This window comes from Metopolophium dirhodum, chromosome 1 (assembly GCF_019925205.1).
Source record: "Metopolophium dirhodum isolate CAU chromosome 1, ASM1992520v1, whole genome shotgun sequence".
Lineage (NCBI taxonomy): Eukaryota > Metazoa > Arthropoda > Insecta > Hemiptera > Aphididae > Metopolophium > Metopolophium dirhodum.
In genome coordinates, this window is record NC_083560.1 from 64,262,869 (window position 1) to 64,280,424 (window position 17,556).

Genomic DNA, 17,556 nt, shown 5'->3' on the forward strand with positions numbered 1-17,556 from the left:
TGATATTGATATTTGCAATATACATATATGATAAAATATACTTAGTAATATATACGTTGACAGACCACCGTCTACACTCAATAACGTTTTTCATATGAAATGATTTATCATTAATTTATCAATTAATTTCTATTACAGTAATTTTTCAATAACAAGGTACACTGGACTTAAACTGTCAACTTCAGAGTGGTTATCTACTTATTATTATCTTGTTTTAAAGCCTACCTAGTACCTATGTATAGATAATAATAGTATTTTCACTACCTTTCAATGTTATACTAGTCGATGAAAATGAATTATTTATATCACTTTCCGGTACATAAATTTTTTTTTTAGATTTATAAAAATTGGCCACCGGCTACACACTAGCTATTCAGGTGACCGCTGGTATATTATAAATATAGTGGCGGTCACCATTACCAATATAACTGAAGTATTGGAACTTTAGTTTTTAACTACGTATAATGTGATAAGTGATAAAATTATGTATGATCAACAATAAAACAACGACCGCAGCCACAGTTGTAAGATATTAATAATATATAATAAACGCTTAAGTAAAACAAAAAAAGATTTAAATAAATAATATTATATATGAACATATATGTATACATAATAATATAATGGCAGTATATGTACAGATGAATATAATGTATAGGTACAACATGTCAAAACAAGCGACAAGAGTGAAAATTTTTAAATTTTTTCTGCCACCTATTTTCAATAATCAAATAGTACATGGTATAATGTGGTCGTATTTAATGAATTCACACGCGCACATAGCATGATGAACTCGTATTCGTGTGGGTACTTATAAATACCAAAATAATACAGGATGTATCGTAAGATCAGTTATTATACAAATTATGGAAAGATATAATAAACTCAATTACACGAATGTATATTAATACAATATGTAATTCCGTTTTTTTTTTGGTATTTAACTCGTGTAACAATATTAACACGTTTCAGTAACATAATATTATACAACGTTCATCGCGTACAACTGTCTTTGGAAATAACTTTTCCTATTCAGTAATCATCTCTTATATGTCGCACGCCGTATCTTCTGTTTGGTGTTCCACTCTGGGAGATCACCACCACGGTAATGGTCACGCGGTCGTCGCCGACGCTGATGCCGGCGGTGACGGCGTCGGTGTCTGTGGTGGTGGCAATGGTGGCGGTGGTGGTGCTATCGAGTGGGGCCACACAGCCGCGGCAGTGCACGGTGGCGTCGTGCTCAGATGGTGTGATGGATGACGGCCGGCGGCTGCAATGCTGCCCGCCGCTGTGGCCGCGTATACCATTGCATGATGGTAGTAACTGCTGCAGTACGTGTTGTATGCCGCAGCAGCAGCAGCGGCCGCTGCGCTTCCGCCGGTCGTCGTGTCGTAGTTGGCCGCGGCGGCTGCAGCTGCTGCTGCTGCAGCGGCGGCGGCTGCGGCCGTTGTGGCGGCCGCAGTGTCACTGCCGCCACCACCACTGCTTCCACCCCCGACGCCATAATGACTGTTTGGGTGGTGTTGTGACGGGTGTAGGTGGTGCGAGTGCGACGGGTGCAAGTGCTGGTGATGCTGGTGCTGTTGCTGAGCAGCGGCTGCTGCCGCGAGTATGTCGGTGACGGCATGTGGACTCGGCCAGCAGTGTTGTGGTGGCGGTGGTGGAGGCACTGGTGGTGGCACCGGTGGCGGCGATGACAAGGACCTGGACGCCGTGGCCGGTACAGTCGGTGAACAGCACGTTGGGCCACCCGTCCCTGTCGGCACGGTGTTGGGTAGACCCGATGAAGGCGGTGGCGGTGGCGGCGAACAGAGGTGTTGGTGCTGTTGGTAGGGATGGTTGTGGTAGAGTTGGTGGTGTTGGTGGTGATATTGGCCATGTTGGTGGTGGTGGAGCTGATAGCCTGCGGCTACAGCTGGCGGTGACGTGGACGGGTGGTGATGATGGTGGTGATGGTACGGTCCGTACATATGGTGTGCTGCTGCGGCGGTCGTCGGCGACAAGCCACCACCACCGGTCATGGCGGCCGCAGGCTGCTGAGTACCCGCACTTTGGGTCGGCCCCGTCGATCCGATCTTGTTGCGCAGTATCCGGCTGATGCTTGACACGCTGGGCACGTTGAACTTGTCACACACGCCGTCGGCGAGCAGTCGGTCCCGAATCTCCCACGCGAACACGCCCGGGTCCTTGCGCTTCAACCGGCCGATGTACGCCACCACCCTGGGTGTGGTCACTCGGGGCTTACTGCCCCCGATGGCCCCCGGTAGCACACTGCCTGTCTCGTGGTACCGGGCAAGGATTTTGGACACACACCCGTGCGATACGCGCAGCTGACGGCTGATGTCACACGGTCGGATGCCGACGCGGGCCAGTTCGACGATGCGTACGCGAACCGCGTTAGGCAACGGCCTTCCGTTGACGAACACGCCACCAAGCTGGTTTACCTCGCCGTACTGCTGTTGCTGCTGCTGCTGCTGTTGCTGGAGGCTTTGCTGGTGCTGTTGAAGGTTTTGCTGGTGTTGTAGGTTTTGGTGGTGGAGATCGTGTAACTGTTGGTCGTGATGTAGTTGGTGATGTTGATGATGGTGGCCGTCCAACTGTTCGTGTTGGCGTTGCTGCTGCATTTGTTGGTGCTGTTGCAGTTCATTGTCTTGATGCTGCTGCTGCTGTTGGTGTTGTGGCAACTGTTGAAGCAACTGCGGCTGATGACCTTGCTGGTGCGGGTGATGTTGTTGGTGCTGCAAGTGTTGCTGGTTCAGATGGTGTTGGTGTAGTAACAGCATTTGCTGCTGTTGCTGCTGCTGCTGCTGCTCGTCACCACCGCCACCGCCGTCACTCATGTGCTCGTCATGATGGTGCCGCCCATGGCGACGATGCCGCTCGTTGCCCCCCTCGTTCACGCCACCGTGCTGCTGTTGTGGTTCCAATAACATTTGAGAGAGCCGATTATGTAATTCTGCAAACAAAATCGATAATTATTGTTATAAATATTATTTTATTACATGAATAGTTAAAAGATATAATATAATATAGACTATAGTCCATTAGTTCTATAATTAGTTATACCTATTACATAATTATTAATAATCATAACGATATATAGATATTTATACCTGTATGTTTTTAATTATTATATATAATTATAATTTTCCTAAATTAAAAACATCATAGAACTACTTGTAGGTAGATATATACTATTTCTTTGTCACTGTACTTGATTCAGAATAATTATGTTTATGATAAAAACAAAAGCCCCATACTAAAGCGTGGTATATTTTGAATGAATCGTAGAAAAAAAAATTAGGTATACAATTCAATTTTATTAGTTGAAGTAAAATAATGTACAGCCGTACAGGTTACATACATTTGTAATATATTTGTATTTAAATACAAATAAAGCATGTATATGTTATTAGCAGTTATTAGCATTATTTATCATGTTTTAAATTAATTTTATTGAGTATTTTATAATAGTTATAAGTGGCGTGGTGAAGTGGGTCTAGAGGAACAGCTTACATTTTGGCGGGGTGGGTATGTATATTTAGCATTTAGTAGGTACTAATATAAAAAGGGTAGACAAGTGGATACCATTCTATTGTACATTACATGTCATGTAGGTCACATTAATGGAGATTTTGTTAAATTTTAATTCTGCAACGATATAAAACCATTGTATACGAACGATGATTCTGAGCGAAGACCTTCTGCCATGGTATACCCGATACCGTGTATAAAACTGGGAAAACTCTGTAACTCAATTACCTACATTACTCAGTACGGGCTATACATATTTTAAAATTCTGTCTCCGGGATATTGATGATCTGTTAATCTAGTTTCGTTTCCCGAAAACGAAATTAAAAATTACGTATAGAGTACTGAGTAATATGGGTAAATTATTTATACAGTGTACCCTGTTTTCGAGGACACACTGTATATTACTAGTATATTACATTTTTATGATATTAAGGCTATTGATGTAATTTATAAATTAACAGTGGGTTGAATTAATTTTCCCGAAAAAATTTCACTTGATATATACCTACTTAGTTACTATTTAAAAGTGTCAACTGTTTCAAATACCTACCTACGAATAATATTTTTATATTATAACAAAATAACTAAAATTGTTATTCTTCGTTTAAATACCTAGTTTTGTCCAAATTTGAACTAAAAATATCTATAAAAAAATTATTTTTTATTTGCAACATTAACAATATTAATAATCTTAAATTTTTATTACAAAATAATTTGTCTATTTTCGGGAGTTTGATGAATTTGGTTAAAATTTTAACTTTAAATACTAAAAAACCGCAATACTAGATACTCTTTAATACTTTTGAGCTGCATTACATTTTCAAACATTTTAACGCAGAAATACATTTTATATTAACAATAATTAAAACATTTTAATAAAAATAAAAAATTTCTCATCGTTATAAATTGTTCAAAGAGTCAAAATATTTTTAATCAAATTTGTTAAAAATTACCTTAATTATTTTTTTCCCCGACGCTTTTGAAAATTACCTGGAATTTTTTACTTTTGACTCCCCCAACGTACCAATACTAGATTCACTTTCCTATCAGAAAAGATGCTAATGTAGAAAATCGGAATAACCGTCCCAACCGTACGAAAATTAGTAATTACATTGCACGACTTTTTGTTATACCTACACTATATAAGCTATATAAGAAAACGATTAAAAATAGGAGTCATATGAGTCTCTAAGTAAGGGTAAGCGGAAGCTATACCATGTCTAATGTTTGAAATTTTTATTTATATAGTTAAAATTTTATGAATGAGAATGGGGTTACCCCGACACGGTTACATCTAGACAAAAGTCCAGGGAATCCACTGAATCCTGATATGAGTTGTATATATTTGTCATGCCTGCACCGAAAGTTTGGTTTTCGATAGCGGTTGAATCGTTGGAAAGCGTCCTTATTCCGTCCAGTGGGTGGTAAAGTGGGAATCCCTAATAGTGCCGGGTGGTAAAATGAAAATCCCAAACAGCGCCGGTGGTGGTAAAAGTATCTTATATCTGTTGGAAAAGTGAATCTATAGTTAGTACTTTAGAGAAGTCATAATGGAAAATTCCCAGGAACTTTCAAAAGCGTCGGGAAAAAAAAAAAAAATACGGAATAACAGGGATTTTTACGCAGTAGTTTATTGTGTGGCAAGGGCGGGAAGTGAGCTATTTCAGTCACGGGCTATGTTTTATAAAGACTGTGGTAAGGTTTCAGTGTCTGGTTGTGCAGGGGATACGCGTGATATGCACGGCCAGCACTTTTTGGGATTTCTACTTTACCGCCCGCTGGACGAAAAAAGGACGCTTTCCAACGCTTAAACCGCTAACGAAAACCAAACTTTCGGTGCAGCCTTGACAAATAATCAGTTTTTGACAAAATCTAAATAACTATTTACCGTATATGGATAGGTACTTTAAATTTTCACTGGATGTGTATACATATTGTCATTTTCTATACATCATTAAATTTTCTAAAAATGTTAGACTGGTATAAATACTTAATAATTGAATACAAGGTTCTTTGTAAGTTGTTGTTAATGAAAATTAAAAAAGGTGTGTAAGTGGAAGTCGCTCTGCTGTACAGTAGATTACAAGTGGGTCACTGTAATGGATGGCGTTAAATTTGAATTCAATGATATAATATCATTGTATAAGAAAAACGATTCTGAGCGAAAACGGTCAGTCAGCCTATGATATTACTAAGTATATTTGATGATATTATTGTGAATAAAGTAATTTATATATTTACTTATTTACATGGAACCTTGTTTTAAATTTTCAATCCTTAGCTACAAAAGTTGAACATTTTATAAATTTTTTACTAATTTGAACTTTAAATGCTTACAAAAAAAATTGTGTCTATGTATTTTTAATTTTTTTCAACTGTTATTAGAACGATATATCAGGAGCCTTATATTACATTTCCACGCTTATTTACCCAACAAATAAAATTTTATTGATATTTATAAAAAAAAAAAACTAAAAAAATTTAAAACTGACAATGTCCGTAAACAGCTCAAAAAGAGTCAAATTATTTTCAAATATAAACATTCAGTGAAATTTTCAAAGATCTACGGTCATACGTTTTTTAATTACAACAAAATAAGAAAATCGTTACACGAGAAATCGAGTAAATATCAAATGTTGTAAAAATATGAATTTCAAACGCTCATAAAAATGTAATTTGACTTTCTTGTAGATATTTTTTTTGATAAAGGTAGACAAACTTATGGATAATCTTGTATTACATTTTCAAATCTTAGATTTAAAAATAAAATTTTTTATGAATACTCAACTTAAAATAATTTGCTAATTTTCATATAAAGAGCATTTCTATTTAACCGGTAATATGTGGCGGAGTGTATAAGTATAATAAGTTTACATATACTTATAGATAACTTTACTAGGTATTATGCATTTTGCAATAGTATTATGTATATAGGTATGTATACAAATCTTAATATCATATGATAACTACATAATATCTACATTTCATAAAAAGTATATTGATATTTTGTTTTTATTATCATTTATATTGTTATAATATCTGTCTATGTCTTTCTGTATACACTAAATGTACCCGGTACGTTATGGTTAATAATATTTTTTTTTGACACCGCGAGTGTTGCATTTTAAGAGTGAGCATTTTCCAATTACGGAATTTCGCAAGACATTTTACCAATTATTACTCGGCAGTCGGCCGTATACATTTCGTATGTTTAAATAATAGCGATGATGATGATATTTGTTCAATATTTAACCCCGTCGGCCAGCAGGTATAGATAATACCTATTATATACAACCGTATAGCACGATCCGATGGGTTCAAGCGTGTTTTTGTATATTTGTATATGTATAATATATACCTATAATAGTATATTGCTTAACTGCGTTATACATTTCCGGTGACATATAACCTATAATGTAATTTGTATACTAATGCTGTATTGCCACATATATTGTATATATACCTATATACATGATACATAAGAATATACTATTAGTATGCATACACATTACACACGCCATATCGTTTTAGTGTGCGTGCGTATTTAATATTGTTTTGACTACCGTCGCCGCCGCCCAAGAGTCGGGTTACACGAACGGCTCAAATTTCTCATTAAAAAAACCGCGCGGCTATATATTACATTAAAATGTATAGGTAGGTGTATTGCATATAATTTACACACATACCATTATTGTTTAGAGTATTTTAATATGCATTATGGCTTTGCGGCACGCGAATATTCGCACGTACATCGCGCGGTCGTATGTATATTATAAAACCGGGACGGAGGCTGCGACGGCGGCGGTACATTATATCCGCCATCGTTTTCCTATTCTCATCGCAACAGCTACCTATAGATTGTGGTTGAGCTATAAACAATACACATCGCACATGATCAAAATATGTGGCAAATTAACTACCTAGTTAATAAAAGTTAAGGTTATTGCTTTTTTCAACTCGTATAATAAGTAGTTTAATCGACTGTCGAAATAATTTAGATTTTTTTCAGTTGATTTAAAATAATCCATTAAGTTAAAATAAAAAAGGTTTTTGCAATTTTTGCAATTTTTGGTTTTAATGGTTTCATAAAATATTTGCTATATTATACACAGTTTTAAATAAAAATATTTGAATACCTACCAATTATTATTATTATAGTAATAATAAATACTAATATCAAAAATGACTCTTATGTGATCCACGTATTCGTTAAAAAAGTAGATAAACTTTAAACGTATCTATTATAGCGAGTTAAATTTATTATTTGTTTATTTTTAACTTTTAACTTGATGGTCTTGTGTTCACTTAACATAACTGGTGTTAATTATTTTCATTAATGTACCAAAGTTTGTACAAAATGTATTATATTATATTAAGAGGTTCGTTTTACCATGTTTATGGCTAATAACATAATTATAATAATGGCGCCCGTATTAAATAAATAAACAAACGAATGCTACACACCTCCAACTAATACTATTACAAAAGTAAAATATAGCTTTACAAACAGCTGGGGAAGTCACCCTTATCCCCACGAACCGTACAAAATAATTTATGAACTATATATTTTTAAATACATAGAATATAATATGGATAAATTATCAACTATATAATAACGATTTAGTGATAATCCGCATATTATGATAATACACCTATGAAGTACATTTCGCAACGTTCGGCACATAAAACGAAGTATGGACCCCCCCACTTCTACCGTTGATATTCTGCTTGCGTTAATGCTTCAATTCATGATGAAATAATATAATAATTGATCACTGCAGTTTATGGACGTGTGCCCCTCGTGATATTGTCGTTGCGAGGATCGTCTTGCAAAACGTCGATAGCGCTATTTCTTGGTAGATTTTTTTATTTATGGACTGGATTTCCACGTACCACACACGTGTTTTTACGAATCACGTTGGTATGGAATACAGACCGGTACCGGTCTGATCGTTAAACTCGGGATTGGCCAGGGTAATAATTATATAATATATAATATATTGGGTGTATCTTTTTCACTCATTATCTCGAAAAGTTATCTTGAAAATAATTGCGTTACTTTTTTTGAATGACAACGTCAATTTTTATGTTTCAAATCCAAAAGCAGAACATTTTTCTGAGAATTTTGACGTATTATAATCGAATTTCAAACCTTTTGGGTGGTTTCAAACTTCTATACCACTCCACCCCGATAATTTAAACTTTGGAATATACTTTTAACTTATACCATAAAAACTCCTAGATGTGATACTGTCGAATAAAAACGCATCAAGTTAACCTAAACCTACCAAAATTCATAGTGTGCTGGGACTCTTTTTATCCGTTCAAAATTAAATTTAAATATATAATATGGAATTACTTAAATTATATAAGAAAAATATTTTCAAAGGCATTATTAAAAAGATAAATTTCGATTCTATTGACGGGCGGCGTTCATGGCTCACCGTATGCATTTTGTAGCCTAATTAAACTCATATGTACTTATACAAATTATGAAAACACGATATAATAATACAGGCACCATAATTACCATAACACTATCAAATAAAACAGCATAATCACTGCTGCTTTTCAAAGTGTTGACTTCTTATGTTAGTAAATTATATAGACATTATAGATGGCTATAATAAAACGATTATATCTTGAATCTATAGAATTTGCCAGGGTTTGCGGATGTCACCTCCGTTCTCCTTGGATAATAGGCGGGGACACAACTATTCCGCAAATATACCATTAATTCTGACAGTATCGGTATTTACTATTTAGGTATAGTTTTAATTGTTTTAAAACAACCTATAGTCAATAGATTTCGTCGGGTAGGGTCGATTGCACTTTGATTCAAAAAATGTTTTGTTCGAACTGCACTTGTTCCGATCATTAAATAATACTTATTTACTAACCATTATCAGTCGACGGTAGGAAGAATAATTTATATTTGATATCTACACTGTATTGTTCTTAATATAATAATTACTCATACGTACTAGATATGATTTAATAATAATAATATAAATACTTATGTATTCATTTTGTTTTTCAAATAAATATAAGCTGGTAATATAATTTTTTTTTTTTAACTAAAGAATAGCTACAATTAAAAATATTTCGATAGATATTTATAAATTATAAATTAGTTAGGTAATAACATGTTATGCGTCATTGTTAATTCTAAATCGACTAACGCGCACGTTTGGCCAACCCGGGTAGGGTGGTTTTCATTTTCGCGAATGACTCAAAATCATACTATGTATCGTTCGGGTGAATTTAAACATTATCATTTGGTCGAAATTTATATGGCCATTTCATATTTCTAACACATCGTTTGGCTAAAAGTCATATGGATATCATCTACACGTCTAATGAATTTTTCTTCCCGTTTTCAGAATCATATATTCAGAATCACGTACAATCTATTTGGACATTATGATATTATTACCAAATTTTTTTCTGTATTTACAAAAGAATCATCTTTAAATATAATAATAAATATCATAAAGCTGTTTATATGTTACTTATTGGGTATTAGGCAGATTAGGAAAATGGCATTTTCTAGCAAGATTTATGTTAAAGACTTTAGATGAGTATATATAGGTGCAACAAAGTTAAAGATAAATTCGCTCAAACTATCGGTGAATTTATCACGCAAATGATATATGCTCTACTCGGGTATATTTTGGTTCATCCACCTAGATGAATGAGTCTCCTCCTTCAAGTTACTCCGTATTTCTTTGGTAACTTTATTAATTAATAAAAATTACATTTTAATTTAATGCGCATAATGTACACATTGCAGAAAACTATGATGATGAAATATTCAACGCGTTTAGGCACCTAAATCGTACATAAATAAATAGTATATTGTGTGACAAGGGCGGGAAGTGAGCTATATTTCAGTTCCGGCGACGTGTGCGGCACGATCCGTAGTCGAGGGCCGCATTTCGCCCAAGACTGAAATATTGCCTTCCCGCACGAGCCACACATACAATTTTTTTTGTTACGCCTCTGTGTTCATTGATCGCGCCGACGCGCTATCACGACAAAGGTAATTCAGGCTGGGATCTATGCAACAACCAGACTATTATACGAAAACAATTTCATGAAAGAAAAATATTTACGCGTCATGCAAGGAGGTTATAATATGAATATAAGATGTAATCAAACGTTTATATTTTATAAGGACAATAGTATAGAGTTAAGTGTCTGTTTGTGCAGATATCTGAGCTCAGTACTTTTGGGGATTCCCACTTTACCGCCCGCTGGACGGAATAAAAAGGACGCTTTCTAACGCTTCAACCGCTATTGAAAACCAAACTTTCGGTGCAGGCGTGACAAAAAATTCATTGTGTCATTGATTTTGATCATCTAAATATTAAAATCAAAATTTAATATTCAATATAATATTAAAAAATATAAATAATAATTAATAATACATGCATATTTAGAATAAAATATATCAGTTTTATGTAATATACATCAACCAATAATGTCTGATGTATATGTAAATTTAAAATTTACTGATAAAATAATGATTTGTTATTTATGTTCGGGGAGCTTATATTTTCTCCATACTTTTAACCTTCTTGGTTCCATTAAACTTATAAATTTTCAACAAATAAAAAAAAGGTCTGTCGGAATTGAAGAAATACCGGTTCCGTGGTGAGTACGACTCATTTTTTTATAATAAAAAAATTAGATAACAGTAAAAAAAATAAATAATAGGTGTTTTCTTGGATTTTTGTTAAAAGATAATCAATTATGTGACGGGACAATAAAATATCATAGAATACAGCTCCTCAAAATAAGTGTGTATAGGATCCTTATTTATTTGTATACAATTTATATTGTCTTATGACAATGATAAATGATATCATTTTATAATCAGTCTGTGTTTTTAATTTTGATGGTTATGTCTTATGTTACATACCTACCAAGGTGTATTGATAAGGTGTCGTCACACTGGACCCCTATACGTATACACTCTTGATTGAAAATATTACCACAGTTCTATAGACACCAGAGCGCGCTTTCTGTCCTACGAAGGCCTATTTTTTCATACTGTTAAATGCAAAATGCCTTAAAACTATGAATTAAAATGTTATTTTGTTTGGAGTTAGCATCTAATATATATTATAATTTAAAATAATTGGAGCTTGTAATTATAATTTACATTTGCATTGTTGTTTTAAATATTTTTTTATCAAGTAGACATCAATTATGAAATATTATGATGTATAATTTAGTCACTTCTTGGGATATTTGCAACCTAATTGAAATCTTTAAATTAAATTAAAACTATTATCTATTATGATTCTGCTTCTAATTTTAATTGTAGTCTCGTAGAGTGGAGTATTATTTTCTAGTGCTCATAAAAAACTCTAAAAACATGTTTAAAATATTTTGCATATTTATTATGTGATTAGGTATATTATTTATATTATAATATTATTCAATAATAGTTATCTTATAAACTTCAAACTAATTTTGAAAAATTGCTTAGTTTTTTTGGTGTTTTCTTGTTTTTTAGCAACTTTACTTCTTTTGCAAGTGAATATCATTCTTGTTTTGATATAATGCGTTATGATATATTTGGTTTATATTTGACTGTGTATTTAGCAACCAACCTTTGTCAAAAATGTTGTTTATATTTTTCTTCAATAACTACAAATTATGTTAGAAAAATAAACAGTGAAAAATGTATATGAAGTTTTTAAATTGAAATACAACATTACAAACATGATCGTTTACCGGGACCACTAGTTATATATATTTAGATATTTTACAGTATAATCTAGTACAGTGCTTCTCAAATTTTTATGTCAAGAAGCTCCCTAAATTTAATGTAAAACTGTCAAGGCTCCCTTAATCAAAATTATCAATTGTTTTTTCTAGATTAGGTATGTACTAAAATTACATGAACTATTTCACACGTTTTTTAATATACTTTTGAAAAATATTAACAATAGTATTAAAATTTAAGCATTTAAACTTTTTCCATAAACGCTTAAAGTCTAACAAAAAAACGCACTGATCTAGGAATTAGGATGACCATATAAATCTATCAACCATTTAGCATATAGATATGTTCTATCCCCAGGATCTCTGTTAATAATATATAATAATATATAGGTAATTGCATTGATTTTATAAGTATTTAATAAGTATTTTATAATATACTATAAATACTATAAATATATTATAAAATCAATGGTGATAGGTACAACTGAGTAATAAATGCTTATAAAAAGGTATTCAAAATATATGCATTTTGGTAACACATAGGTAATATGAATACTAGTATTAACCTCAATATCAACATATTATGAATTGTATTTAAAATCCATATATTAATTAATAATTAATAATTATTATTTGTTAGTTGTAACACTTTGAAAGCATTATGTATGATAATTTAGTGAATTAACTCTCACTTTTTTCATATATTTTTTTTTTAATAGGAAATTTAAAAATGACTATTTAATAATATTAATAATTGTTTTTGATTAAAAGAAAGTATTTAAATATGTGCATATAAATAATTTAGAACGTAGAAGTCATTACGCAATGAAAAATTTTGAATTTTATTCCTTAAATCATAATATATTTTCAATTTTCTATAGCTTTGGTGTACAAAACTGCTCATTTATCGGCCTCCTTAGGGCATACAGCGCTCCCGGTGGTGACGACTATCTGTAGTAAAATGTTCAATCAAGTTTTCAAACAAGTGACGACACCTTATCAATACACCTTGATACCTACTTAGGTACATATGATAATGATACGAATGAAACCTAGAAATTAACAGACACATCACTGGAAAGGGTTTATTCTAAAGCGAGCGCTGGTTAAATTTCTATTGTATAGGTCCTATTCTGTAAACTGTATACCTTACAACTTACAAGTCATTTTAATTAAATTTTAGATTTCAAAAAATATTTTTATAAACCTTAGGTAGGGACCAAAAAAAAAAAAAAATTAGAATATATTACTAAAACAAGTTTTAAAAAAAAATTATGTTATATTTTGAAAGAACGGTACAATTTTTAAGACATTTTATAATGTCATATTATTTGATTGTTTTTATGGGCATACTTTGATAATTTTAGGTCATAAGATTACAAATATCCTTATCCTATAGTTACAAATTATTAGAGTGTATAGTATATTTAAATATAGTATTAAGTAATAATCTTCAAATTTGTTGAAACGTTAAATTGCAATTTAAATATTTTAATAGTAGTCTGTAAGTATTGATGTTACGCTGTATTTTAATTAAAGTAATAATGGGGATTATTCATTAGAGCTGATGCAACATATAATTTTGATGGGTGTGGTAGTTCATCACGTTAGACAAACAGTTATCCAGCTGCTCGACTACTGTTTATACAAGTTACATGTTTTTGTATCGTGATGTCTATTCAACAATATTTATAATATATATAACTATCTACCATATAGTTTGTTTTCGTATTATCAGTTAGGTATCACTAACCACATTTTTTGGTAAAAGCTGCAATAAAAATGACCACCTTTTTTTTTGGAACCTATAGGTATATTAACGAGTTAAGAACGATGGTGCAATCAGAATAATTCACAATTGCCGCTTAGACTTGTCTGTAACTACTGGTTATGTCGAATTATTTCGTCTATCCGTTATATTAGATTACATTTACACTCCTTCAACTCTCTTATTTACAGTCAATAATCGATGTACGCTACCTATATGATATATGGTTACGTGGCGTAAAAATTATACATAGGCAGATTTTAATTGTATAATATGTGTAGTTAGATGAGTAGCTCCAATATTTGCGCTTAAGGATAAAATGTTCGTGACACTACTGAACTTACACCACTGCCTATAGTTATACCGATACTATTAAAAGCAACAGAGAATGATTTCGAGAAAACCTGTAACTGGTCCATAACCATCTCAGGAATTCACTGTTGTGCCGTGCCAATGTAAATGATATAAACTTGCACTCCAGTTTTTAACGAAATCCGGAAATCGATTTTGAATTTAGACGATTCAGACGGGGCGCGTGCTTAATCGTCGATGCAGCTTGGTAGGTATAATATAATATAATATTATGCTCGTATATACATGGAGGTGTTAAACTTAAAATAATATTGCACTATATTCATTTATTTACATTTACTTCAGTAAATATTCTATAAACGCAGTGTTGTATTATAATACCGAAAGATATTCCGTGAGAGGACTTAGAGAACACATATGACGTGATGAGTTTGAAAAATATTGAGGTACATGAATTGTAAGAAGAAAGTTAAAAGTTCCGGACAAGAACCAATTATTGTGGTATTCTTGTATCTACGATTATTGCACAATGCGAAATGCATAATGTTTGATGGACGTAAAATTGCTATTATTATTATAATATGTAAACGTCATAATATACGCGAGCTCCGGCGCCGACATTACGGGTACAATATTATTATTAGCCGTACATAATATACAATAAATTATAATATGGTACGATATTTATAATAATAATATAGCCGCGGTGCATTTAGGTCGATTTTTATTTTTTATTTTCCGTTTTCACGTTTCACGCGAGCGTATAAATAACTGTATACAGTAGGCGCATCCTCCGTGAGCGGGTGGGCGGACGGACGGGCGAGCCAAGAAAATAATTACAATCGCCCGGCTCTATCTATCCGGCTTGTGTGTATGCGTGTGTGTGTGTGTGTGTGTGTGTGCGTGTGTGTGTGTGCGTGTGTGTGTGCGTGTGTGTTTGTGTGTAGCCAGCGCCGCCGCCGAGGGGCGGTACGCGTCATTTACGAATCCATTACACGGCGGCGGTGTGGGCTGTGCTGGGCGGGGTTGGGGGGGACATGCTTCTAGGGGGTGGCGTGCGGAGCGGCGGGCATCGGACCCGGATGGCTGCCGTCGGAGTCTATAATAGAGACGCGCTCGCAATTCGACCGTACCGAGATCGTAATGACGCGTACGAAGATTAATAATCGTCACCGTAAAAATAAAACTTCGCCGTTGTCACTGCATTATAATACTGCAGTGTATAATATTATAATACGCAGCCATAATAATAATAATATATTATATTATACACAGTCATTTCGTGTTTGTATGTATGTATTGTATCGTACATATGCGCCGCATAATATATTATTATGTACGGCGGTATATATGTAAAATTAATCGTCGGCGGCGCAAAGAAGGCGCGCCGGTTAGCCAGAGAAAAAAAATATGATACGAAAAAAGAGCAGAACGATGCGACGACGCGTGCACGCCGACATATAACTGCTACTGATGACAAACTTGATGAAATCCCGATATGATATTATATATTATGAATGGTGGAGGGGGTCATAATGTGTATATTATGTGTGATATTATGACGATATTTTGTATAATAAGATCACGCGAGAATGATGGTCAACAACAACAATAGGTACCTCGATGAACGTAGGTACTATAATAATAAAGTACAGGTGAAAGGCGTACGGACTACAGAATGTTTATGCTGTTCTTGGAAGATTTGACAATTTAAACAACAATTTGAATAAACAATTTTAAAATCCTCCAGATGATGTACCTACTTAGCTGCACAATCGTTGATCGGTTTTAGTAGCTAATCATCACGCAATAAGTAGGGGGATTCGATACCATAATGTTTTATCTTTGTCTAACACACGCGTGACATAGAATTGTAGACGTGTTCTTTGCCAAACGTACCGATTGATGTAATGATGTGGTAAAAATTCTGAAAACAGATTTGAATTTGTCGTCAATACTACTTGGGATCAACTTTCCCACATTTATGATATTATCCCTCAAATTACTATATGAATGTTATATTAAAAATTTTCATATTTTAATTTTTGCAGAAGAAAAATCAAAAAATGTGGGAAAGTTGATCTCAAGTAGACCTGACGATAAAATAAAAAATTCAAATCTGTTTTCAGAATTCTTATTACTTCATTATATCAATCGGTTCGTTTGGCAAAGAATACGTCTAAAATCAAATTTAAATTTGATTAATTTGATATCAATTTATATTTTATTGTAAACACATTAATATATTTTTGGTTTAATACCAATTTTGGTTTTTGAATATGTAGATATATCATCTATATTATATATGATATATAAAAGAACTTATATCCTACCCTACTGATTCGTGGTCGCCTATAGTCGGAACCGCTGAAGCTATGAGTACGCAATTGCCAATTTGGTCAGTAGTTTTGTCTTATGATGTAAAGACCCACCACCCACTAAGAAAGGATTTTCAAAATTCGCATTTTAAAGAGGTCCTCAAACAAGGATTTTGAGATTTACGTGGGAAATTGAAACATGTTCTACGGAATACCCAAAAAGTACCCAGCAACAAATATATTAAATTAATCAAGGTTATCTAATAAATAATAATAATTATTATTATAATATTAATAAAGGCAGTGATCTAAAGGCAATTTCTAGGTACATGTAATATATAAAAACAGATAAAAAAAATGTTATAAAAAAAAACTGCAAAACTGGGTTAGGTTATTCAGCTAGTATTGTATATTTTTGAATATTTTATTTTGTACATATAATATGGTACCTATATACCTGAACGTTCCTAGAAAATATCAAAATATGTATACCTATAGAGTATAGGTATTATTTTTTTCAAGCTCTGGCAACATAATACTAAAGAGCGAAAATCAATTGTTATTATGAGTGACTGATGTATAGGAAAAACCTAAACACATGTGATAAGTTATAGCCGTCGTCCGTCAGTGTACTAATCTAGGAGTAGTGAGTTGTGAGTACCTGCATAATAGTTCATCCAGGGTGAAGAACTGTACTCTATTATAGTAGGCATATATAGTTCATATAAGTATAGGTTAGGTTAATAGATAATAGCCAATTGGTATAATGTAGACATTTAATATTCCTAAGTGCGACCTGTATTTCAATCAGGGACTGGAACTTTTTGAATTTATCGGTATCGGTTCCGGTACTGGTTCTACAAAAATAAAATAACTGTTCCAGTTCA

At 33.4% G+C, this 17,556-nt stretch overlaps 1 protein-coding gene across 1 annotated transcript in view; it reads right to left on the minus strand.

Moving 5' to 3' along the window:
• Positions 1–522: 522 nt before the first annotated feature.
• LOC132936114 (paired box pox-meso protein) overlaps positions 523–17,556 on the minus strand; it is a 28,705-nt gene continuing 11,671 nt past the window's right edge. The window contains exon 2 of the mRNA XM_061002801.1: positions 523–2,956. Coding sequence (XP_060858784.1) covers positions 1,113–2,956 — 1,844 coding nt within the window. The 3' untranslated portion in view covers positions 523–1,112. The remainder of the gene's footprint in view (positions 2,957–17,556) is intronic.